A 15000-nucleotide genomic window follows, 5' to 3' on the forward strand; every position below is an offset into this window, starting at 1 on the left:
TCCCAATCTCCCAGATCACAGTGAGCGTGGCACAGGGGCGGGTTCGAAGCCCCTCCCCATCTCAAAAACCTCGCTACAAAAGCTGTACCTACACACAGGCAGCTTATGTCACGTCCCCCGAACAAAAGAGAAGGCGCTTCACTTCAAAGGTCAGCCCTTCCCACCTCTTAACTCTCCTCTTTGTTGCCACATGAACTTCTAATAATAACGACCTTTTAATACATCTGAAACCATGCATTACAGATTCCCCACTCCCTCATAAAAATGGCAAGCTGATCAAATAAAAATAATGCAATCTTAGAGACAATAAAAAAAGATTTCCAATAAAATGGAACATGATAAAAGGCTCAGACACTTTTTTAACGCTAAAGTATGTTTTATGTTTTGAATGAAAAACTGGTGCTTGATAAGTGAGTTTTTGGTGTGCAGTGTCTGTAACGCCCTCTCCTGTTGAAGCTTCCAGTGCTTAGAGTAGTCACCTTAGCGCTCTTTGTGGTCGATGTTGTCTTTTACAATATAAAAGACATATTATGTTCAGGTGCCACCCCCTACTTTCCTTTGAAAACCAGCGATAACGTTTTAGAATCAATTCTAAAAAACACTAACCCAGTTTTGGGATTTGAGCCTTGGGCTAATGCGATCATAAGTTTTCCTGTCCTGGTCAATACCCTGGCTGCTGTGTAGTCAGTCTGCCAGCTGAAGTCGGATGGAAAAGCAGGCAGGCGGAGTAGTGTAGTGTGGATGAGATCAAAGTGCGGGAGGATTTCTGTGGTGCCTGACCTTTGACCTCCTGGGGCCCGTGTGCACCGGCAGTGTCGTCGAAAATGCCCCGTCGTTCACCGGTTGCATGTTATTGGCTGCCTGCGAGTCGCTGGGGAAACCGGGCGTCTGTGCCGAGAATGTGTGATGAATGCAGTAAACACACAATGCAGGTGGATATGTAAACAGTTATGCTTGCCAGCTGGTTGGCTTATTAAAAAACAGACTGTGGCCTGTTTGTTCCGTTCCTGCTTTTCTCTTACAGTTCTAGTTTTCTTACATAGCCAAGTGCAAGTGCACACCCGCACGTACACACACACAGGCAGGCAAACACACGCGCACGCAAACACACACGCACACACACACACACGCAGGCAAGCACACATGCGTGAACACACACACACACACACACACACACAGGCAAGCACACATGCGCACACACACACACATACACAGGCAAGCATACATGCGTGCGCACACACAGGCAAACACGCACACGCACGCAAACACACACACACACAGGCAAGTAAGCACACAAACAGGCATGCACACATTCGTGAGCACACAGGCAAACACGCACACGCACACACACACAGGCAAGTACTTACACACAGGCATGTACACATGCATGCACACACACACGTAGACGCATGCACACACACTCAAACACTTGGCACAGTGCAGAGAGGATTCATTACCACCATGTTCTTGGTAAAACATTTACATACTGATAAATGTTTACAGTTAACCCTGTAAGTAATGCACTATTAAAGGTTGCTCAGGTGCTGCACGTAAATGTTTATGGCGAGGCAGATGGCGGCAGTGATCTCATTGTTTACTGTGGAATAAAAAAGCGCGGTGGGAGGAATCCCTGACACTTTGACACTCGTGGAAACTCGAAACCAGCCGAATGTGTTCCTTTTGTCTATTTACATGTCATTAAAATGAGGAGCGAAAATAACAAGTCTGCGGTGGCACCATTAGAAGGCCCGGCTGATTTTATGGATTGCCGTTTTCTTTTTCTTTTTTCTTCTTTCTCTCTTTTTTTTTTTAAATTGATGGACAATAATGGCTCTGGTGGCGAGACTGAAAATGCTATGGCCACGCCCCAGTCACTTAAGACGCGGGTGTAATATACATGTAAATTCCTCCTGCTACAGCAGGGCCATCGTGTTCTCCACCACTGGGTTTTATAACCTCTAATTCAGTCCTCCGGTGGCAAGATTAAATTAATTCTTTTGATTTCCCAACTTTTCCCAGACTATATCTGCATCGATTTGTAAGTCAAAATATGGTTAAAAATGTAAATGCCTATGTCTTGTTAGCTATAAAATTATTTTAAAAATTGTAAATATTAATTATTAAATGTTGTAAATTCATCAAGACGAGAAGGGGTAGAAACCTCTCTTGGACAGGATGCTGGGTGGCTCATTCGGGTAAGGCTCCATGCTGTGGTACATTACATTACATTCATGGCATTTGGCAGACACTCTTATCCAGAGCGAGTTGCAGTTGATTAGACTAAGCAGGAGACAATGCAGGGTTAAGGGCCTTGCTCAAGGGCCCAACGGCAGTGCGGATCTTATTGTGGCTGCACCGGGATTAGAACCACCGACCTTGCGTGTCCCAGTCGTGTACCTTAACCACTACGCTACAGGCCGGCATGAATGGCTGCACAGGGCAATGCACAATTGCCGGTTAGGTCCTCCTCTGACTCCACTCTGTGTGTGTCCACGGCTGCGTGTTTAGCATGTGCGCTTGTCTTCCCTGTGAATGGAAGCCACCGGAGAACCCTCGTCGAATCAGCGCGCTGCGGAAAAAATAAATAATCTGCAGCGTCAGCACGGCTGTGGCTGCAGATGATTGGCCGCTGGGAATTGGATCTTCTCAGCCCCACGTGGGGGGTGCACTGTGCCTTGTTACTGTGTCCGCACTTCCCCCTCGTTTGCGAATGTTTGTACGTTACGTTGCGTTCCGTCAAGTTATGTCGTTTAGCAGCCGCTATTATCCAAAGCGTCTGCTAAATCCGTGCAAAACCGTGCATGTCAAGGGCACACAACAAACAATCGAACACGTCGGATGAGGTACAATTGGCGTAGGACTGGTTGTTGGGCAATGAGCGCATGTCTCGTACACAAGATAGATGGGCCGAGTCTGAACAGTAACTGCCATACCAAGACCACGACAATTTGAGAAATTACAGTACCCAGAAATACAAATTCCAAGGTTAAGGTAAAAAATACAAGGGACGTAGAGGGTAAGGATAGACGGGGGAAGAACAAGTGACAGTTGGTTAGGGGACTCCTGCAGAGGAGTTGAAGAGAAAGGGCGACGTTTTTAAAAACGTCCTTAACATTAAACGTGATGCCTCTGCAAAAGAGAACATAAAGGAATTATTCTCAAGGACAACAGGCTGAAAAAAGAAACGCTGAAGATGATTGTATTTCCTCTGTCTTTCGCTGACAGCATTGTCAACAACTCGCAGAATGTGCTAAATCAATTCTAACCAGCTGCATGCAGTGATGCAAATGGGTTTTTTTGTTGTTGTTTTTTTTTTTTTTTCCAGAAAAATATTTTCGGTTTATTAAACAACGTGAAGTATGAGCTTCACACTGATGGCCCATGGAGATTGGACTTTTATCTGTGCGAATGTGTCCATGGAACCTACATTAGAGCATTAAACGGCAAAGCGACAAACAATGATGCGCGCTTCGCACAAGATCCGGTGACAGACGGGCGCAAATTCAATCTTTCTTGTCCGAAATCCACTCGAATATTTCTTCATTTTCTAGTCCACATTTTGTTCAACTTCAGCTGGTGCGATTACCCAGGTGTAATCCGTCCGGTTTACCGCAACGATACGACGGTTTGCATCAAACCCGCGATGATTAGCGTCTCTTTTCCTAATTAGACACCATTCAAGGAGACGGTTATCTTGTGTGTTCAGATCGAGCAGCTATAGGAGCTCATGGCAGGTTTCAGCAGAGAAACAGACAGACTGAAGCGGGTTTCTGAAAACGCAGGGGTCCGGATTTGGCTAATCCCTTAAGCAAAGGAGGTGAAAGCAGGTTATGGAAAGGCAGAGAGGTAATATGATGTAAAAGGCTGAATAAACCTCATAAGTGTTATAGTGTTGATACACCCTGTGGGGTGGGATTCTCCCAGGCAGGGGGCTTAAGCTGAGAAGTGACTTTGCCTTTTAAACTGAGTGAGCTGATGAATCTCGGTGAAAAGCAAAAGGCTTACGCCGGGTTTATCGGAATGTGGACCGGACGAGGCTCGGAATTGTGACATTGATTTTTATGTGACATTCGGAAGTCTGGGAAGGTTATGCGGAGAGCTGCAGCGGAAGAAATTCTAATGGACCCGCTTGTACACACACACACACACACTCACACACTCACACACTCACACACACACTCACACACTCACACACTCACACACTCACACACTCACACACTCACACACTCTCACACACACACACACACACACACACACACTCTCACACACACACACACACACTTCCATGAGCTTCTGCAAACAGCCTCACTGCATTGGGATTGCTGTTATGGCCCTGCATGCCAAATACCAGCAGCTTCACCTCAACCACTGCACACTGCAATCATGCACACTGCAATCCTGCACACTGCAATCATGCACACTGCAATCGTGACAATTATCAACAGCATCACCTCAACTACTGTACACTGCAATCATGACAATTACCTTCAGCCACTGCACTCTGCAATCATGCCAATTACCAACTGCTTTACCTCTACTACTGCACACTGCAATTCTGCACACTGCAATCATGACAATTACCAACAGCTTCACATAAAGCACTGCACACTGCAATCATGAGAATTACTATCCGCTTCACTTAAAGCACTGCAATCATGAGAATGTCCATCAGCTTCACTTAAAGCACTGCACACTGCAGTCATGAGAATGTCGAGGGAGTCAGAGCAGACAGCTGCTGGTGTGGTGTAGTCACAGGGTGGGCGGGGGCCGTGTTTCTGACTAAACGGCGGGTGAGGGATCCAGATGAAGCGCCTTCGCCGTGCGGCTGCTCTCACGCGCCCATGGAGCCGCGCTCTGTTTGTTGCCGTGTTGCTTTTTTAACGGCACAGCTAAATATGCTGCTGGTGCTTTTTATAGCGCGATGGTGTCGCCAGTCTGTGTTTACATGGGGATTAACTAAGCTTGGCAGAAGCCTGAAGCTCGCTGATGTCGCTGGAGTCGTTTTGCTGTAGGTTTTAAACCGCCATCCGCCACACACACATCTGACAAAGCCAAGTGTACTAACAAGCGATCCCGCTTGTTGCTTCGAGGCGGCAGTCGAGTCCTTTTCGGATAAATCCACCAGCTCAGGAAGGCATTTTTCACACTTAATTTGGAACAAACTTGGCGTCTTTTTTCACTTGTGGGTGTGAGGGAAGTGGTCGCTCTCGCCAGTAGAGAGTCTGAGAATTAGCTTGGCTTTACGAACCAAGTAAGTGGCAACATGAAACGATGGTAAAAGATATAATTGGAAATAATGGCTTCCAGAATTTAGAGGATTCGGCTTGCAGCTTCCCCCTGCACTGAACGCCACTGAATTAACGTGCTGCCGTGTTTCTGGATTCAGTACGTTTGGGTTGATGATGATGATGATGATGATGATGATGATGATGAATCTTGTCCAGAAAGGGCTGCTGTGGGTGCAGACGTTTGTTCCATCTTTGCAGTTACGCCTGATTCCCCAAATCAATCAGTAGAGTCTTTGCTAAGAACCTGTGTGTTCCTGCTTGGTTGAAACAAAGTCATGCACACACACCGGCCCTTTCTGGGTAAGATTGAGGAAACCTAATGATGATGATGATTATTACGTTGATGATGATGATGATGATGATGATGATGATGATGTTTTTGATTTTGACAGGGTTTGTAAATGTGTTTGTGTGTTCTATACAGTCATCAAATCTAGATAAACATTACCAGGAAATAAAACCTGATATTCTGATTTGTCATTTCTTGTACATCTTTTGACCTGAAACTCAATCATCTTATAGCGAAAACAAAGGAATCGACCTTGCTGTTCCAATGCTTTTGGAGGGGACTGTGTGCTTTTGCATGCCTGTGACTCTGGATGTGATGTATGTAGGGCAGCCTGTAGCATAGTGGTTACGGTACGCATGGTCGCTGGTTCGATCCTCAATAAGATCCGCACAGCCGTTGGGCCCTTGAGCAAGGCCCTTAACCCTGCATTGCTCCAGGGGAGGATTGTCTCCAGCTTAGTCTAATCAACTGTTCGTCGCTCTGGATAAGCGTGTCTGCCAAATGTCATTAATGTAATGTAATGTAATGTATAATGTATAATCATATATTGTGGTGTTGTGATTAAAAGGCTTTCTCTGCCATTGTGCTCCCCCCTCCTCCAGTCTCCGGACAGCCAGGGAGAGGAGGACCCAGCCGGCAGCCCCCTGCCCGGGGGGAACCCCCTGCTGGAGGGGTACCAGAGTGCGCTGGAGCAGGTGCTGACCTGGCTGCTCTCCGCCGAGGACGGCCTGCAGGCCCAGCCGCCCATCTCCGGCCGCGTGGACGAGGTCAAGGAGCAGTTCCACACCCACGAGGTGAGCGGGGCGGGGTCAGGCCAGGGCCAAGGGGAGAGAGGGGCGGGGTGGGGGGGTCAGGCCAGCGTCAGGGCCAAGGGGAGAGAGGGGCGGGGGGGGGTCAGGGCCAGGGCCAAGGGGAGAGAGGGGCGGGGTGGGGGGGGTCAGGCCAGCGTCAGGGCCAAGGGGAGAGAGGGGCGGGGTGGGGGGTGGGGGGTCAGGGCCAAGGGGAGAGAGGGGCGGGGTGGGGGGGGGTCAGGGCCAGGGCCAAGGGGAGAGAGGGGCGGGGTGGGGGGGGGTCAGGGCCGAGGGGAGAGAGGGGCGGGGTGGGGGGGGGGGGGTCAGGGCCAAGGGGAGAGAGGGGCGGGGTGGGGGGGGGTCAGGGCAGGGAGGGACAGGCCTAAGGAGCAGGGCCACACCCGCGGGGTGAGTGGGGTGGGGTGGGGCCAAGGAGCAGTTTTCACACCAATTAATTTAAATGGAAATTGGCATAAGGATAAATTCCGCGCAGACATTCGGAAGTGGTTTTTCCACACAGCGAGTGGTCACTGTGGGTAAGAGCTTGCCAGGACTTGTAGTGGAGGCAGAAACACTGGGGGTTTTCAATATCAAGCTTGATACGGTGCCAGATACTATTTAGCTTTTAGGCAAACTAAGTAGTAGGCACACGTTTGTTGTCGGAAAAGGCAAGCATTACTGGGGCTGAATAGATCGATAGATCGATGAGATAGTTGTATTTATACAGTGCTCTTCACATACCCAAAGCACTTTACGGTGATGAGGGGGGAAACTCACCTCGACCGCCACCAATGTGCAGCACCCACCTGGGTGATGCAACGGCTGCCATTTTGTGCCAGAATGCTCACCGCAGCTGAGGTGCACAGGGAGAGAGGATGCTCACCACACACCAGCTGAGGTGCACAGGGAGAGAGGATGCTCACCACACACCAGCTGAGGTGCACAGGGAGAGAGGATGTTCACCACACACCAGCTGAGGTGCACAGGGAGAGAGGATGCTCACCACACACCAGCTGAGGTGCACAGGGAGAGAGGATGCTCACCACACACCAGCTGAGGTGCACAGGGAGAGAGGATGCTCACCACACACCAGCTGAGGTGCACAGGGAGAGAGGATGCTCACCACACACCAGCTGAGGTGCACAGGGAGAGAGGATGCTCACCACACACCAGCTGAGGTGCACAGGGAGAGAGGATGCTCACCACACACCAGCTGAGGTGCACAGGGAGAGAGGATGCTCACCACACACCAGCTGAGGTGCACAGGGAGAGAGGATGTTCACCACACACCAGCTGAGGTGCACAGGGAGAGAGGATGCTCACCACACACCAGCTGAGGTGCACAGGGAGAGAGGATGCTCACCACACACCAGCTGAGGTGCACAGGGAGAGAGGATGTTCACCACACACCAGCTGAGGTGCACAGGGAGAGAGGATGTTCACCACACACCAGCTGAGGTGCACAGGGAGAGAGGATGCTCACCACACACCAGCTGAGGTGCACAGGGAGAGAGGATGTTCACCACACACCAGCTGAGGTGCACAGGGAGAGAGGATGTTTTTCAGCCGAGTGAAGAGGAGTTTCTCTGGGTGAGTCACTGAGCCGGGCGTCCCTAGCCGCGTGACGCCGTCTGAGAGTGATTAAACCGCAGTCACGCTGTACGCACGCGGAACCCGGCCGCCTCCGTTAACGCCGCCGAGTTTAAGAAACGCTCTCGTGTTTGTAAAACGGCCGCAGTCCGCTGATCAGTGGCCTGCTCCCTCTGTATTAAAACCTCATTACGCACAAGCAGACCCCGGGGACCGGGCCGACGCACAGCGGGTGAAAACTACAAAAGAGAGAGGTTTATGGGTAATAACCGCCTGGGAGGGCGATGGGGAGGGGTTGTGGGAAACGCGTGCCTGAACACGGGCGGTGTGATGAGGAAGGCAGCGTGCAGGAGTATGTTTGGGCCGTTATTTAACGCGTCTCGGCAGTCGGGGCGAGCAAAGGCTGTTTCAGCGCTGTGTAATCTGCGCCCCTCTGGGGAGATCCTCCTGCCTTGGGTTTAGGTGTTTGTAAGTGCTGGGTTTAATCAGGCTTTTCAGAAGGCTAAATAGTAAGCGGGAGGGACTTAGTTTTAGGATAGTTTTAGAATGCCTGTGCCCCTTACCGTCTGTATCCGGCTGATCGGAGCTACAGCAGAGTGCGGTTTAGAGACAGTGGGCTTGTCTTTGTTTTTTTTGGGGTTTTTTTTTTTTTTTCAGTTATCCGTTTTGCACCTTGCATGTGTACACCGTTTCACTTTGGCTTAAAAGCCCTTCCTGAATACGCGGTGATATACGGATGGTTCTTATTGAACAAAATAAACAGGCTAGTAGGCTACAGTCACAAACCATTACTTTGGCTTTATTTTCTCTCCCCAAATCACCCAAAGTTGTGAGTGAATGCCTCTAAACGGAACAGAAGTACAAAAAGGAAGGGGGACCTTAATTCGCTGAATTTACGGACTTGTTTTTGCCAATGTCACTTACGTGTACGGTAATAAATCGCAACCTTCTGTCTGCTCCCCTTGCCGAAAACAAATTCTTTTGAACGTTTTCGAATAACAAATCCTACTGAAATGTGCACTAAATCCAATGCCAGGCATAGTCTGATGCTACTTCAGATTTCATTCATCAGTACCCTATCTATGTTTGTGTATAATTGCCAGACACAGACAGAGGGATTGTGGGTAATTGTGGGCTGTGATGAGGAGGCCTTGAGGATTAGTATTGAGGGAGGAGGGTGGGATGCGGTTTCCACTTGAATGAAACACGCTCCTTTGCATCGGGATGTTTACAGCAGCCAAGTGCTGCTGCTGTCTTCAAGGCAAAGGTCCTTCTGGAATCTTCTGTGTCTCGCCTCTCCATCTAGTGATCGGTCATTCGACTCTACCTCTCTCTGTTCTTGCCCTTGGTCATAAAGATGGATAAATAGATGGATCATTGCATTTATAGAGTGCTTTTTTTAGACACTCAAAAGCGTTTTACAGCGATGAGGGAGGGGAAACTCGCCTCAACCACCACCAGAGTAAGGCACCCAACCTGGGTGATGCACGGCAGCCATTTTGCACCAAAAATCTCCTCTCATACCAGCTGAGGTGGAGAGAGAGAGATAACATGTTTTTGGCAGTTGAATCAGGGGATGATTAGGTGGCAGGTTGAAAGAGCCAGGGTTGGGAATTTAGCCAGGACACCAGGGAACCCCCGACTCTTTGTAAAGAGTGTTACAGGATCTTTAATGACCACAGTGAGTCAGGACCTTGGCTTAACATCTCATCCGAAAGTGGGATGCAGAGGTATTTAGAGGGTGTGTGTGTGTGAGTGATGGTGAGAGAGGCTGACTCCCGGTTCTGTGTTGTGTCCAGGGCTACATGGTGGAGCTGACGTCGCAGCAGGGCAGTGTGGGAAGGGTGCTGCAGATGGGGAACGCTCTGCTGTCGGAGGGTCGTCTGACGGAGGAGGAGGAGAGCGAGGTCCGGGAGCAGATGAACCTGCTCAACTCCCGCTGGGAGCACCTGCGTGTGGCCAGCATGGAGCGACAGAGCAAGTACGCACACACACACACACACACCCACACACACACACACACACACACACACCATCACTGCACCATACACACACACACACACATCATCACTGCACCATACACACACACACACACACACACACACACACACACACACACACACACACACACACACACACACACACACCCACACACACACACACCCGCACGCACGCACGCACGCACACACACACACACACACACACACACACACACACACACACACACACACACACACACACACACACATCATCACTGCACCACACACACACACACACACACACACAGATCAACACAAGCACACACTACATTGTGCCTCCACTAATCAACATAGCTGCTGATAACACTGCCAGACGTGCCCTAAATGATCAGTACAGCGCCCACACTGACAGACGTGCCCTAAATGATCAGTGCCCACAGTGACAGACGTGCCCTAAATGATCAGCACAGTGACAGATGTGCCCTAAATGATCAGTGCCCACACTGCCAGACGTGCCCTAAATGATCAGCACAGCGCCCACACTGACAGATGTGCCCTAAATGATCAGTGCCCACAGTGACAGACGTGCCCTAAATGATCAGCACAGTGACAGATGTGCCCTAAATGATCAGTGCCCACAGTGACAGACGTGCCCTAAATGATCAGCACAGTGACAGACGTACCCTTAATGATCAGCACAGTGCCCACACTGACAGGCGTGCCCTTAATGATCAGCACACTGACAGGCGTGCCCTTAATGATCAGCACAGTGACAGACGTGCCCTTAATGATCAGCACACTGACAGGCGTGCCCTTAATGATCAGCACACTGACAGGCGTGCCCTTAATGATCAGCACACTGACAGACATGCCCTTAATGATCAGCACACTGACAGGCGTGCCCTTAATGATCAGCACACTGACAGGCGTGCCCTTAATGATCAGCACACTGACAGGCGTGCCCTTAATGATCAGCACAGCGCCCACACTGGTTACTGCCCTCAGATATGCACCGTTAGCACCTCTGCTCCCCCCTTCCCCGTCCGAAACACGCTACGAACACGCGCTGCTGCAGAGCGGGTTCTCTGACGCTGCTCCCTGATTGGCTGGGCCCTCCTCCTCAGGTTGCACGAGGCTCTGATGGACCTGCAGCACCAGCAGCTAAAGCAGCTCACCGATTGGCTGGAGCTGACGGAGGCCCGGATCAAGCGCATGGAGGCGGAGCCTCTGGGGCCAGACCTGGAGGACGTCAAGCACCAAGTGGAAGAGCACAAAGTATGTGCTTTTATTTCATTTTTTACTTTTTTTAATTGATTTATTCCTGTTTTTTAATCCCGTCACCACCTCCCCACTTTGGAGGCCCACTTCATTCATTCAGTTATTATATATGTTTGTGCATGAATCCTTCTGCCCACCTCCCAAACACAATAACACAAAAAAACATGCACAAAAGGAAAATAATTCATTTTTCATTTTTCATTTTTCTCCGATTTTGTTCTTTCTCTCTGCCCTTCTCCTCCTCCCTCCCCAAACCTGTACCAAACACCCCTCTGGGAACCGATCATACCAAACACCCCTGTGCGGACAGATGTTAGAGTTTAATGTGTATGTGCTTTTATTTCCTGTGTGGGCCTGGTTCATTCCATAGACCGTCAAACACAGCTCCTCCACGAAGCACAAAACGTAGTGACGTAATCTATCCCTAATTTGTCTGAAAAATATTGCTGTATTGTCCTAATAATATCTTATCGCAATAACTTGAAAATAATCGGCACATGGGGAGGCATTAGCTGAAGAAAAAACACAGTTTGTGTCTAAATGTGCTTGTGGGGAAGAAATGAGTGACTTTGTATTTTGACCGCAATTGTACCTTTGACTGTTCATTGAAAACGGGTCCCGTTCATTGAAAACATTGCTTGCCCTACTGAAAAAAAAAACCGGCTCAAGCTATGTTTTGAGACGGCTGGTAGCTGGTTGACCAGTTCAGACGAGCTCCATACTCACCACGGTTTGACCAGCTCAAGCTGTGTTTTGAGACGGCTGGTAGCTCCAGGGCGGTCCGTCCTTGGCGTGGCCCCGGGGGGTGTCCCCCCCGCTGCCCTCTGACCGCATGCTTCCTCCGCCCCCTCACAGCTTCTCCAGGAGGACCTGGAGTCGGAGCAGGTGCGCGTGAACTCGCTCACCCACATGGTGGTGGTGGTGGATGAGAACAGCGGGGACAGCGCCACCGCAGTCCTGGAGGAGAAACTGCAGGTGAGTGGCCTGGCAGGAGGACCGCGGCCCTCAGCCAATCAGCAGGCTGTTAACGGCGGTGATTACAGTGTGTTCGGCAGGGCTTTCACAGCGTGTGAAATCTCATTCTCATCACTCCTGTCTCACCAAAAATCAATCAAATGTGCACTTACGATCACCGTCTTTTTGTTTAGAGTAGCCCTTCATGCGTATTCTACTAGTTATGGATTTGACGCTTTAACCTGTGGAAGAACCTACGCTCTTGCAAATCGCTTTGGATTAAAAGCGTCTGCCAAATGACTAAATTGTGAATGTAAATTACATTCAAAACTGTGCAGGAAATGTATTCTCCAGTCAAGTGCCGAGCCTGGAACTGTTGACCTCAGCATGGACTGCGTGTGTGTTCATTTCAGCTTGTAAGGATTATTTTTTCATTGTTTGAGGATCAGTTGACCAAGCACAGTGCAATGTGTAAGGATCAGCCGATAGAATGTAGTGTGTAAGGATCAGCTGATGCAGAAGTGTAGTGTGTAAGGATCAGCTGATGTAACCGTGTAAAGTGTAAGGATCAGCTGATGCGTCAGTGTACTGTATAAGGATCCGCTGATTTAGCAGTGTAGTGTAAGGATCAGCTGATTTAGCAGTATAGTGTAAGGGTCAGCTGATGTAGCAGTATAGTGTAAGGATCAGCTGATGTAGCAGTATAGTGTAAGGATCAGCTGATAGAATGTAGTGTGTAAGGATCAGCTAATGCAGAAGTGTAGTGTGTAAGGATCAGCTGATGTAACCGTGTAAAGTGTAAGGATCAGCTGATGCGTCAGTGTACTGTATAAGGATCCGCAGGTTTAGCAGTGTAGTGTAAGGATCAGCTGATGTAGCAGTATAGTGTAAGGGTCAGCTGATGTAGCAGTATAGTGTAAGGGTCAGCTGATGTAGCAGTATAGTGTGTAAGGATCAGCTGATGTAGGAGTATAGTGTGTAAGGATCAGCTGATGCGTCAGTGTACTGTATAAGGATCAGCTGATTTAGCAGTATAGTGTAAGGATCAGCTGATTTAGCAGTATAGTGTAAGGGTCAGTTGATGTAGCAGTATAGTGTAAGGATCAGCTGATGTAGCAGTATAGTGTAAGGATCAGCTGATAGAATGTAGTGTGTAAGGATCAGCTAATGCAGAAGTGTAGTGTGTAAGGATCAGCTGATGTAACCGTGTAAAGTGTAAGGATCAGCTGATGCGTCAGTGTACTGTATAAGGATCCGCAGGTTTAGCAGTGTAGTGTAAGGATCAGCTGATGTAGCAGTATAGTGTAAGGATCAGCTGATGTAGCAGTATAGTGTAAGGGTCAGCTGATGTAGCAGTATAGTGTGTAAGGATCAGCTGATGTAGGAGTATAGTGTGTAAGGATCAGCTGATGTTAGAGTGTAAAGCTTAAGGATCGGCTGATGTAGCAGTGTAGTGTGTAAGGATCAGCTGATGTATTGTGCCTTTTTTATTCCTGTGTTTTTCTGTGTAAGGATATTTGCATTGGCATTTATGCTCACGGTCTAAGCATCCTGTGCTGAACTTGTGCGATAGGCACATATGTACATGCATATGTTAAAGCCGTGTGCTGGTCCGTTTGTGTGCACACAATTATGAACCTGGATGCACTCCTCTACCTTCAATTATTTCTGTCCTGTAATAATGTAACCAACGCGCAGTCAGGCATAGATTCGCATTTTCCGGGAAACTAACGGGACTGGTCTTTTCTTTCTTCAACCTTTGTATTTAGCCGTTATGCTCGGAAGAAGCTTAGCAATGTGATTACAGGATGGTAATCTCCTGTTACTGCAGAATGCTTGTATTGCACATTATTTTATATTGGAAGATGAACTGAAATTAATGCGTTTTTTAATTTATTTATTTTTATTCCGTTGTCTGTAGAACTGAGGAGGGAGGGTGTGCTCCCGTAAATGAAGTGTTTTCAGAGTCAGCACCCGCCCCCCCTCTCACGGTTTTAATACGGCGGGGAAATTAAGTCGTCTGTCACACGCATTCATCGGTCTCATTTTCAGGACAAAAACAGAAGTGCAAAATTGTGATGTGAGTCAGAAGTGGGCGATGTTAAATGGGAACCAGGTGTGAAAAATGTGCAAGTTTGGGCCGGTGGATCGCACGCACTACGCAGCAATGCTGCCTTGGAGATTTAGCGGTAGTTTAATGATTGGCAAAGTGAAATTAAGATGTACGAAATTTTTATTTCCCCTGCGAGTTCACCCGCCGGTACCTGCCAAGCGCTATGACGTGCATGCAGTGTGCTATTTACACTCAGCGAGCACTTTATTAGGTATTTATTACACTTATTCTTTAGACTCAAGTCTTCTGCTGCTGTTGCCTATCCACTTAGAGGTTTGTGTTCGGAGATGCTCTTCTGCATACCACTGTTGTAATGTGTGGTTATTTGCGTTACTGTCACCTTCCTGTCAGCTTTGACCAGTCTGGCCCTTCTCCTCTGAGGTCTCTCATTAACAAGGCATTTCTGCCCACAGAACTGCTGCTCACTGGATGTTTTTTGTTTTTCGCACCGTTCTCTGCAAACGCTAAAGACTGTTGTGCGTGAAAATCCCAGGACATCTGTAGTTTCTGAGATACTCAAACCACCCTGGCACCTGCAATCATTCCAAGTCTCTTAGATCCCATTTTTCGCCCATTCCGATGGTTGATGTGAACACGAAATGAAGCTTCTGACCCATATTTGCTTGATTTTATGCATTGCACTGCTGCCACACGATTGGCTGATTAGATAATCGCGTGAATAAGTGGGTGTTCAGATGTTCCTAATAAAGTGCCCGGT

General features: G+C 48.7%; 1 protein-coding gene across 1 annotated transcript in view; it reads left to right on the plus strand.

The window, feature by feature from the left end:
* The window catches only part of LOC133116647 (dystrophin-like), a 177690-nt gene that overhangs the window by 9320 nt on the left and 153370 nt on the right, over positions 1 to 15000 (plus strand). Inside the window, 5 exon segments of the mRNA XM_061226466.1 lie at positions 15 to 149; positions 6180 to 6371; positions 9758 to 9939; positions 11062 to 11212; positions 12071 to 12190. Of these exon segments, the coding sequence (XP_061082450.1) occupies positions 15 to 149; positions 6180 to 6371; positions 9758 to 9939; positions 11062 to 11212; positions 12071 to 12190 (780 nt within the window).

This window comes from Conger conger, chromosome 17 (assembly GCF_963514075.1).
Source record: "Conger conger chromosome 17, fConCon1.1, whole genome shotgun sequence".
Classification (NCBI taxonomy): domain Eukaryota; kingdom Metazoa; phylum Chordata; class Actinopteri; order Anguilliformes; family Congridae; genus Conger; species Conger conger.